The sequence below is a fragment of the Hirundo rustica genome, chromosome 2 (genome assembly GCF_015227805.2).
Source record: "Hirundo rustica isolate bHirRus1 chromosome 2, bHirRus1.pri.v3, whole genome shotgun sequence".
NCBI classification, from domain to species: Eukaryota; Metazoa; Chordata; class Aves; order Passeriformes; family Hirundinidae; genus Hirundo; species Hirundo rustica.
In genome coordinates, this window is record NC_053451.1 from 32095027 (window position 1) to 32107213 (window position 12187).

A 12187-nucleotide genomic window follows, 5' to 3' on the forward strand; every position below is an offset into this window, starting at 1 on the left:
ATGCTTAAAGGGGGATTATGAGGAAGATGGAGAGAGACTTCATACAACAGCTTGTACTCATAGGACAAGGGATAATGGTTTTTAACTAAAAGGGGAGATTTAAATGTCATATAAGGAAGGAATTACTTATTATGAGAGTGATGAAGCACTGGGACAGGTTGCCTAGAGAAGCTGTGACTGCCCATCCCTGGAAGTGTTCAAGGCCAGGTTGGATGGGGCTTGGAGCAGCCTGGTCGAGTGGAAGGGGTCCCTGTCCATGGCAGGGCGATGGAACAAGGTGATGATTAAAGGCCCTTCCAGCCCAAAGCATTCTAGGATTCTATGAAATGGAGACATTCACACCTTAGTTACTTTGAGTAATTTTAGGTAAAGTAAAAAGCCTTCTAGACTTGACAGACGTAAAAGGAAAAAATGAAAATGTCCAAATCTGAAAAATCTTTTTTTCCTTAAAAGTATGTACCTGCTGATATTATGGGTGTAATAAAATTGGACTTTCAGTGTTCTAAATTACTTAGAAATAAAGAAAATCAAACAATGGTTTGTAATGTGTCTAACAAAAAACTCGAAGTCCTAAAAGATGCCCATCTTTATTTATATTCATATTAGCTGGTTCCAGCTGGCATTTGAAAGTTGAGGCAGACATTTTTCTGGAAGTGTAAAAATAATATTACGGACAATATTACCTTTCTGGAATGAAAGGAGCTTAGATAAAGAATAGCCTACTGTATCTTCAAAAAGTAGCATGTTTCTTAAGTTCCATGTGCATTATATTTGCAATTTACATGGGGATTTCTAACAGCGGTGCTGCTCCCTGGGTGTTACTTACTTTGGATGGACTTCTCTGAGGCTGAGTTTACACAGCTGTGGTAGGAAAACCTAGCCACAATCAATTAAAAAGTGCAACACAAATCCTTTAGACAGCATTCTCAGGCTGTCCTGCTGTTGAGACAGCTACTATTCTCCGAGAACGAGTGCTCTAACTGTATTAAACTTAGTCCTAACCAAAATAAGCTTTTACTAATTTTCACCATTTAAGGAACATAAAGACCTGCCTTTGTCATTTAAAATTTAAGCTGACTAAGCCTCATAGAAACAGAACGTTAAAGAACTAAAGCAATTAAACCCATTTACAGAGGTCAGAAGAATCTCTGGGTTTTAGACATGATGGGCTTGTATGGTCTGTGCTTGTCATTCATGTGAACTTTCACATTATGGGTTGATAAGGTGGCAAAATAAGTCACCTTTGTTTTTCTCTTGATAGCAGAGTGACGCTGAGCTGATCCTAGCAGGTCACCAGTGTCCTGGCATTACCTGCACTTCTGATTACTAAACAACTAGAATAAGCAGGCAAATGAGACCCCAGACGCCCCGTCTTTGTGTGGAACATATTTGTTACCAACCTACTGAATCCTGCACACAATGAAGGCCTCAGGGAATGTAGTATGTCTACAAGCTGATGCAAAAAGCACTGAGGAAAAAAAAAAAAAAGGATAAGCAGGCGGCTGAAAAGCCTGAAGTCTAACTAACTCACCAGCACATAGATAATACAATAATGTGGCCAACCCGCTGTGGACTCTGAACAAGGCTTTTTTTGTTTTTCAGCTAATTAGTAAAAGAAGAGATAGATTAAGGTTTTTAATTTCTCTTGCTCTTTCTTCCCACTTTTTACCTGGAGGGTGTGCATGCATGTATACATATGTATTTCCTAAAAGAGCAAAGGGAAAGTACATACATATACATTATGATGTGGAAAACATGAGGTGGAGTATGAGTTTGGTTTTATTTCCAACAAGAGGGTCATCGACATTATTTCAGATTTCCATCTTCTGTGACTGTAAGCAGTCAGATGTATGTGTGTGTGCGTGTGTGTGTGTGTGTGTGTGTGTGTGTGTGTGTGTGTGTGTGTTATAGGGTGGGAGGGGAAGGGCGAAGCTGAACAGAGGATATGAATTTTAATCAGTTCCCTGAATGAATACAACACTGTATTTCCCCCTACTCTCCTTAGGATGACAATTCATAGGAGATAACCTTCTCCTTTGAAAAACCTAGAAGGGAAAGTTTGTTTTTACCATAACAAATGCAACAAACGAAGAGGGAAGCTGGGAAAGGGGGAGGGCAGACAAATTAAATGTCAAACTTTCTCTCCTTACTTGAAGATAACAGCATACTAGGAAACCTTCTTTGGAAGCTTAACATAAATGCAGTTAAGCTGTTGCCAGCTGCAGTAAACCTCTCTCTCACCTTTCTTTCTCTCTTTCAAGAGATCTTTGAATGCCTTCTCCTTCATCATAAATCAGACCTGCGAGCAATTATCACTCAAGCCGGATGGCAGCGGCCTGAGTGGCCACTGCTATTCCACTGCTGTAATCTGCACTTCGTCAGGTTACACTACCCTTGATGAAATTTCACATTTCTTTGCCAATGAGCGTTACCTCTCCATTTATGACTCACTGTCTTTGCAGCGGAGAATTGTAAATTTCATTCCTCTCCTTGTAATTTGCTTAAGCACCATGGACCATCCGGCGGTGCTGAGCACCCTCGGCAGCCCATCGGGGAGTCTCAGAGCATCCCAATAGGACGTGGTTCTGCTGCTGCTCCCCAAGTACTTCCCCTGAGGGCATATCCCAGCGACTCGGAGGGAGACTGGACACAGATAACCTCCTCTGGGATGGTGCCGATGCCGCTGTCACAACTATCAAAGGAACTCTCGGTATTCATCATCCCCTTTCCTCTCCATACTGCCCTTGGGTGACAGGTTCCTCGCAAGTTCCGGCCCCTCCAGCCCCCAGGCTGCACCTTCCCGCCGTCAAAGAGAAGGGGGAGGCTCTTTGGCCAGTCTTTCAGCCAGGATTTAATGAAATGAAAAAGTCAAAGGACCCCGAAATTGCACCGCCGCCAAAGGGAGCGCGCTCCAGCCTTCGAGTCCCGCCAGGTCTGTGAGCGCTGCCCGGGCACCTCACGGGGCTGCGTCCCGCACCGCCGCCACCCAGCACGGCACCCAGCAGGGCCCTGCCTGGAGCTCCCCTTTCCAGCCTTCGCCAGGCGACTTTTAACTCTTTAACTAAAAACCCCCAACCCAACCCAAAAAGCACACCCGCTCCCCCAACCAACCTACATCCCCGCGCACAGCTGTCAAGACGGGCATGAAAAAGTAGGCACGGAGAGAGAAAGAAAGAGAGAGCGAGAAAGTCACTCACCGTTGGCGGCGACACAGAGGTTTCCAGAGTCACTTTGAACTAAGAATGACTGGGGGACAAACTCTTCCTCAGAGTCCGAGCCCGCGGCCGCCCGGGCCGCGCCGTCGCCCAGCGACCGCCCCGGGCCCTCATTGGCCGGCGGCGAGGGGAGAGGGGAGGGGGACTGCGAGCGGGGGGTGGAGGAGGCGGACGAACAGGGCAGGGGGGGACCTGCGGGCCACAGACACACACACACACAGAGAAGGGAGGGGGGGGAAAAAACACAGAAAGAAAAAAAATGAACAAAAAACCCCACGGCAAAACACGGACAGAGAGACAATAAAAGTCGAGCTGGGGCAGGAGGGAAGGCCGCCCCCCCACCGCGCCGCCTGCCCCAGCGGGGCAGCCCTGCCTGAGGGGCGGCCGACTGCACGTATCTGACCCCATTACCTGCTGCCCCTCGGGCTGTTACTGTCCTTCAAAACTCCTATCCTCTAATACATCCTTTAAAACTCGCATCCGTCAGTTTTCTGTTGGGTTTTTTTTCGGTTTGGTTAGGTTTTTTTTTAAGATTTTGACATTGGAGAGAGCCCGTGGTGCGAGGTGCGCTTTGTTCCCACGACGTGGGCGCTCACTGTCAATGAGTCGTACTCACTGACGCGGCCGCGCTCCGTCTTACTGACGGGAAAGCTTTGCCCGACGTATTGTAAGGTGAATTATTTCAGATTCCATGTGAAAAGTGTGAAGTCCTTTTGGGGATTGGTTTAACAATTCCCTCCCCTCTAGTTTATAAAGCAAACAGCACAAGACCTCCACCATGCAGGCAAGAGGTGGAGGAAAGGTGCAGACACCACTGTGTGGGGTAGAAGCAACTCTGCAAACCACCACACTGATAACAGGGCAGAAGCACAGCTCACACCAGCATCATTTCGCTGATTGAATGATGAAAACCACAACAAATCGGGTTCCAAGATTATATTTTACATAGAGCTGTGCCTGATTGAGGAAGAGCTTCTACTGGCTGCAAGGAAATTGAATCAGGTACGTGTAGGTTAAGTAGACCCAATTGGAAAAGCATACTGTAAACCATTAGTGGATATCAGAGTTTTTTTCCAATCATATTTTCAAACAAAAGTGGAAAATCAGAAGTGCCAGACTGGCAAAAAAAAAAAAAAATCAGGCAAATGTAGAGGTCAGATATGTGCAGTACATCAATAAAAACGGGGAATATGAACACAGACATATAATACAGGACAATGCATTTAAACATGAGCTTTTCCCCTTGCTACCTTAGATCTGAAAGTCATAATGATTAATCTCCCACATTTTCCCAAATACTGAAATGTTATTATGCAAAATCCATCAAAATAAAAGAACAGTCAGCACAAGAAAACCAGCAAATTTTAAAAATAATCTGTTTCTAAAACCCCATATTTTGAACATAGCATAGCTCACAACATAGCTGTACAATATTTCTTAGTAAACACAACATGAACACTTTAAAAAAGGGTACAAATCCAAAACAATAAAGTAGGTTTAACATTTAAATCCCCCAAAGCTGGTTCTGCTATATTTCTTTCCACCTTGGTCATTAGTTTTTCTCATCATAAGCCCTTGGATGTCACCTCCTTGGCATTTGCCACTCTTATAAACGGCAAATTATAATTAGAGAAGAAATTGTGGCATCAGAGGCTAACCCTGGGATCCAAGGAGAATACAGGACTGTACCTGTGCTTAGAGACACTTGTCACCCAAAAGAGAAAAGCCAACATTGGTTGAGAGCCTAAGTGTGAGCTGCAGTCTATGCAGCATGCAGAACGAGAGCCAAAATTGAGCCCTGTGTGTTTTGTGATGACCAGCAGTGTAGTTGTCTGGATCGCCTTCTTTTTGACAACTCTCCAGACAGAGAAGTTCCTCCTTCAGGAATGCAGCTTTTAAGGAATCTGCAGCTCACTTCACACTCCCTGACCCTTTTTATGGTGCCAAGGCTGTAACCTTCCATTGTGCTAACTACTGGTGGGACCTGGAAACAGACAGGAAGAAAAAGGAGTGCGTGCAAGCAGATGAGCACTGCTTTCCTTGTCACAGTCCTTGACATAGAAACTGGGATTCAGCTCTAATTCTGATCTGTTTTTGAAGAAGCAAATTCTCTGCATCGTCCTCTTTGTGGCAAGAGATTTGATGAGCCCTGACATGCAATAAAGTTTAAACCAGGACTTCGATTTGCTATGCTTTCCTTACAAAACAGGGTGACATGTATTTCTAATCCTGTGTAGTCAGAGGCTGAATTTTAGTGTGATGATGACTGAAATGAAAGAAGTGTTAAATCAATGTCTTCCTATAGACCCATACAGAGAGGACACATTTTTCCAGCCATTGAGAAAGAAAATCTAGATTAAAAAAAATATTTAAAGCCTTTGATTCATTTACACAAACACCAGTGAAATGTGTAAAAGGAAGGTTAATGGTATGGCTACCTGACCAAAAAAAAAAAAAAAAAGTATGGACAATTACAGTAGAGCCCCAAAGCTCTCCCTGTGTTTTGTTTAGACAGCACTCTTGGCATTACTATACATGAATTATCCAGTCTGGACATAAAGAGCAGGAGCAGAATGAGCTGAATTTGGAACTGTAACCCTAAAAGCAAAATGTCAATGCTTTTGTCAGTCCACATCAGAAAGTTTCTGCCATTTCCACGTGGTTGCAAGTTGTTTGGGGTTTTTTGGCAGGAGCTTTCCCCATCTCTCACAACTGCAGTTTTGGAAAGGATAAAAGAAAAAAATAAAAACACAAACAAAACCTTTTTAATGGCAGCTCTGGGTTTTAATCACCTACACCATTGCAGAGCACACACGAGAAGATCCCGTGGGCTTTCAAGGTCGTTACGTGCACTTCCAGCAGTGCATGAGCTGACCTTTATAAGGAAAGATTCCCTAGGAATTGTGCATACTAACCACTCAGGGCTGTGCTGCTATGAAGGGCACTGGCACATAACACCGTACGCCCTGGAAAATTGCCTTTTGGGCATGAAGGACAGGGTGGATTCAACAGGAGATTTTGCCAGCTGCTGGATGGAAGGCATGCACTAGGCAGCTCTGCTGATAACATCCGATTAAAATGCACGGGAAGCAAACCTTGCTTTTTAACAAGTTAACAAGGCTGTAAGGCAAGCATGTGTTAAGTTGTGGATCCTTTAAGAGAATCGCCTCCTTTTTTTCCTTCTTGGACAGAAAACCAAGAAGTAAATCTGACCTTTTCACAAAAATTAAACTGAGAGACTGAGAGAGAGAGACGAAAGCTACAAGTTTGTTTCCTTCTCAGACGAGCATCTCATTGAATTTATTGCATCTGCAGGTCCAAGTAAAACAAGCAGGATTTGGACCATAAACTTTCATTCCAGCTGCCAGAGCAAAATTTCTAATTGATTAGAGCAAAATGAATTTGCGGCAATACTGGGTTGCCATGGAACCTGAGCAAGTAGGACAAGTTACTTTGCAGAATGTGCTGTTTCTCCTTCAAAAATACAAAACAGAAGGACTAGATAACACATTCATTATGCACACTCTTGCAATTTGGAACTTAACTCAAAGAAAAACAAAACGGATTCCAAGTATGGGCCCCTTGACATCAATTTGTAACAATCTTATATATCCCCATGCAGTGAACAGTCAAAATTATGTTCTTTGGACTTGAGGAAAGAATAATAGTCATTGAATGTCTCTGTATGAATGATGTGATACTAGCACATATTCAGAGGAAAACAGAACAGAACCTTCAATTTTATCTATGTGCCAGTATTTCAGATTAAAACTAAAACTAAAAAAAAGGCAAAAAAAGCAAAAAAACCAACCAACCAAACAAAACAAACAAAAAAACCCCACCCCAAAACAAACAAACAAAAAAACAACAACCACCACCAAACCAAAAAAAAAAAAAAAAACCAGTGGAAGATATTTTACAGCATCTGGTAGATTTATGAAAGTACTTAGGAAACACAAACTTTGGAAATAAGTTAGTACAAATAATCTGTTTCTCAGCTTAAGCGTGGAACTTTGCAATATTCAGGCAACTGCTTTAAATTTAGAGAAGAGATAAACAGAGCAAACCCTAAATAGTTAGGGAAAAGTAAGACGAACATTAAATATGCCTTCATTTTATGCTGCACATTTGGCTGTAATATTTAAGAATTACTTTATCTCTCACAGGATTTGGCGTTCAGAGATCAACAGCTGATTTAAAACGGGTGTATTCATGCTAGTGTGAATAGAAGAGCTGCCAGAAATACAGAACATTCACAGAGATACTTCTAAAGAAAGTCAGTAAATTGTTTCATGGGCTATATTCAGTGGATTATACTCATATGTTTATAATTTTTCCCAAAAGAGGTGAAAAAGAGTGGATATATACAAAGGCTGACTTCTCACAGAGCTAAAATGACAAGGCAACAGGATTTAACAGTGTTCAATATACCCAGAATGGTATCATCTGTGATCAATAAGTAAGTAGTATCGGCTTTTTTCACCTGGTAACTTCTATCAAGCTTCATCCAAGAAACTTTAAGGGCTTTACAAGGAGTGAGTATGTAAACTTTGAAATACCATTATCAGATCTGTTGGGATCTGTTATCAGATTGGCTGATACAATGGTCACAGTGCTGGAACATTTCTGCTATGAAGACAGGCTGAGCGAGTTGTTAAGCAGGAAGAAAAGAAGACTCTGCGGAGATCTTCCAGCTGCCTTCCAATACTTAAAGGAAACTTGTGAAAAAGAGAGAGAACAACTTTTTCCACAGTCATATAGTGATAGGACAAGAAGGAAGAGTCTTAAACTAAAAGAGGAGAGATTTAGATTAGATACTAGGAAGGAATTTTTCCCTGTGAGGGTGGTGAGGCACTGGCACAGGTAGCTCAGAGAAGCTGTGGGTGCCCCATCCCTGGATGTGTCCAAGGCCAGGCTGGAGAGAATTTTGAGCAACTTGTTCTAGTGGAAGGCGTCCCTGCCCAGGGCAGGGGGTGTGGAACTGGAGGTTCTCAAAGGTCCCTTACAGCCCAAGCCATTCTGGGGAACAGACTTCCGACAGGAGAGGAAACTGAGGCACAGAGATGTGTAATAATTTGATTCAAAATTCTGTCATTTCCTGTACCTGCATGTTGTATCTCTAGCCACTGAAATGGTCTAAAAGGCTTTTTGTCACAATCAAAATAATTTAAATTAGCATAAAGGAACAGCAGGCATGGGCAGAAGTACTGTGATTGTGATTACCTCAGTACGACACCTGCAGTTCTCACATAAGAACATTTGCATTAAGTCCTATCACTTTGCCTTTGTACCACCTTGAAATAGGAAAGGATCTAACCATGGTTAGAACTGGTGCACCAATGATGTTAAGGACCACTACAAACAAAAAAATCACAGTACATCTCTGGCCTTTAAAACGAGGCTTTGCTTTGTGGGTTCACAGGAAGGCTGTGTAAATGATAGCAGAGTGTATTCTGTAGTGTGCTGGCTGAGTTTATTATCCTGTCAAAAGAAAAGAGAGTGTAAACAGATTAAGTTCTTTTTATGTCTTCCCCTCACTTCACACAGGAGTTTTGAGTGATCTGTACTGACATTGATGTGAAATCTTATTGATCAATATTAATTTATAGCTAGTCTTTTGCTGGAGAAAACCATGACCTGCCAAAATAACCCTTAGGCACCTCTGTATGAGAAAGGAAATAAATTAATAATTAAATGTAAAACTCAGGCAGTTTCATCTCATAGCATATCTGATTGATTAAAACCCCACAAGCATGAAGCAGTCCTGCAGAGCTGAGATCCTGTGTGAGAGCTGTCCTTGCAAAGTAGCAAGCAGGGTGGGCACCAGGACGTCCCTGGATTGCTGACATGTAGGACGAAGTGGAAAGGACAAGGCCCTGCCTGCACAGCAGTGTTTGGTTCCCTACAGAATACAAAAGGCAGTGATTTGCTCCACTGGTATTTCAGGGCAGCAGAGATCCTTCAAAGTGGATGGGAATGTATATGAACATGAGCACTGATTATCTTCATGCTAGAAGACTGGTTTAGCATACAGGAGCCTCACTCCTTCAGAGATGGAGTAAAAAGGAATTTTTCTAAGGGACAAACAGCATTCATGTCTTTCTCATGGCAGCATATCAAGCCTTTCCAATAATACACCTCTGGAAAAAGAGTGAGGTGAACTAGCTGTCTGGCAAAATGTGTCAGTGAATCACAGGAGTAAGGAATTGTTGTGCAGATTTATTGCTGCTCTTTAACAATAGGTGGTCACAACATTCTTAGTTCAACAGGCAATATATATCTTGTGTTTAGAATTGATTAAAAAAGCAGTCTTGGAAAACTACTCTTAGTTATTTATATTTCCTGAATTTCCACCTGCACTTATGTTTATTTTACTTAATTTAATTTTGTGTATTTGATTTATAGCGTTAAAGCCAGAGGGGAAAATGAATGAAACAAAAGGGACAAATGAATATCATCTTAACAAGAAAAACCTGGCCAGTTGCCATGTCACTAAAATTAGGAAATGAGTAGTTGTGCCTAGAAAATGAGAAATAATCACATGCCCTGTATGAAGACTGGCATACTGGGGGAAAAAGGGCCATGTGAGGTTAAGAAGGAATGAATAAATTCACCTGGGCTGAAGTGGAGTATGAAGAACATATGTTACACGCACTTCACCTGCCTTGTGGGTGATTTGTGCTACTCTTCCAAATTGTGTTTTCCCCCTCCACTATGCTGTAAAGATAGGCAATGATTTTCTTTAGCCATTTAGCAGGATAGTGCATTTTCTATTGAGCAAGTCAAAAAGTCACTGTCATCAGGGCTTGGAAACAATCTTGCTTGTACAGAGCAGACCTTGGGTAAACCCTCTTCTGGGTGGAAAACCTCTAGACTGGCAGCAGCTCTGTGAGGAATGAAATGCTGGGATACAAAAAAGCATCACAGATTAATGTTACCTGCCTCTGTCCCAACACAGATCTGGAGCGAGTATTTGGGTCTTATGCAATTATTCCCCAAATGAAGAAGGTAGAAAGGGACAAGAAATGAGGCAGACCTGAGATCTCCTTTGCCCTAGCTCCTGAGGTTACCAACCTGACCCAAAACAGCAGAAAACAATTATTGATTGAGCAAGATGGAGAGGAGCGGGGAGAAAATTGTTCCCTTCCGAAGTGGCGTTCCTCCAGGGCTTGGGGTGCTCTGGAGCAGCACAAGCGCACTTAGAATTTTTTTGCCAACAGAAGAAAATGATACGGCAGCTTTTCAGAAAATTACATGGGCAATTGCCCGAGCCGGATACTCAGCTTGCTCATTTGTAGGCACAACAGTAGAAACAGATTGTGTAAGTTAGCTACACGATTTTCTACAACATCCATCTCCAAGGCTCAAGTCATGCTGCTATTTAAAAGCGCAAACAGGTAATGCAATTTCCAAATATGTGGGAGAATTATTGTATCTTTTTCAAAATCAGAGAAGTAAGGATCAAGAAAGAAAGACTTTCTTCTGATAGAGACAGTATAAACAAACCTAATCACCACAGAATATTTATATTATGCCTTGTGAAATATTTATGCAAGTAATTCACATAATCTAAAGTTTTAAGGAAAATGCGACCCCCTAATTATGGCTCAGCATTACAAAAACTTCTGCAGCTTTACTCAAACCCAACTTGTAAAAGAATAATGTAATCAGTAGGCAGTCTGATGAGCTGCCCGTGAAATGGCCTCTCTCAGTCTGACACTAATGCTCTATCTGATCCAAACACCCAATATAAAGTATAAAGTTCTCTGCAAATGATTACATGCAAATCTCCTAAAAGGTCCACTTTCCTGTATTTGATCACCAAACTGTAGGCTTTATAGAAATCGCTTTCTCTAAGCTTAGTTCTAACAAAATGGTTTACACTAGCCTTGCAGAACCCTTTCTGACAGGCTTGGTCAAGGCAAAGAACTTGTTCCTGCTCCTGCTACTCCAGCAGGAAAGAGTTATTATACATGGACCACTGCAAGGCTTTTTCACCTGCCCTAGCAAATAAAATTTACAGAAATGTCTTGCAGGGTGGTTGGCAGTAATTTTCTAAAATTAACTTTAAAGCAATGCCAGAGGAGACAAAATTATAGAGTGCTAGAAACCGACCAAAATCACATGATGTTAGAGCCCACCTACCAGACAGCAAAACTAATTCATCCTACAGCCAAAGCAGCATACACAGTGATACACTCTGCAGCTGTCCTGGCCCCTGGGGATGGGTTCTAACACATATGTGTAAAACAGTACATGATGCAGCAAAATATGCTGTTAAGGAAAAAAAATGTGTATTTCCACCTGTTAACTAGATAATCACAAATAAGCACCTTTTGAAAGGAGTGAATGTTGCAGTTGTTAAGAGAAATCCAGGACTTGCCTGGGGAAACAGAAGGATAATGTGACATTTTGCATCATAGTCACTAGAGTGTCTCCCTACAGTCAGGGGAAATACAACCTTTATCTTCCAGAGACCACTTTTACTGTCTCCAGTTTGAGTTGGAATGTCTCATTTCTCTTCGTTGGCTATAGGGAGCCTTGGTGATTCTTACTTGTGCATAAGTGAAAGTGTCATGAACCCTGAGCTTAATGTCTAGAATCTGCCTGAAGGCAAGGCAATCTCACTGAGATGCTTTTGGCAATGACAGTTTGGGTTGCTCCATAATACAAATCCTTAATTGCCCCATCATATGTGCAGACTTGACACTTCCCTCCCAAGTTCCTAGAAAAAGGTGCTGTACAGTAGCAATGGAATTGGAGATTAAACACACAGGCAGCTGGAGGTAAAAGTTTCAGAAAGGAGAACTCAGATGCATGGATATTTTATGCTTCTCTTGGGAAAAAACACAGTCTGCCTGAGTAAGTACAGCACAAAGAAAACATAACAGCTGCAGGTCCCAGGAGTCTGGCAAAGGGGTAATAAAGGTATACTGCAGTGAGAGACCCTACCTGTCTATGCATAAGTGTTC

At 42.2% G+C, this 12187-nt stretch overlaps 1 protein-coding gene across 9 annotated transcripts in view; it reads right to left on the reverse strand.

Moving 5' to 3' along the window:
- The window catches only part of TENM4 (teneurin transmembrane protein 4), a 585909-nt gene that overhangs the window by 252393 nt on the left and 321329 nt on the right, over positions 1-12187 (reverse strand). For 8 of the 9 annotated variants that reach the window (XM_058419235.1, XM_058419240.1, XM_058419241.1 and 5 more), the window contains one exon: positions 3198-3407. The exons of the other annotated variant lie outside the window; for it this stretch is intronic. In XM_058419235.1, coding sequence (XP_058275218.1) covers positions 3198-3407 — 210 coding nt within the window. The remainder of the gene's footprint in view (positions 1-3197; positions 3408-12187) is intronic. 9 annotated transcript variants of the gene reach the window in all.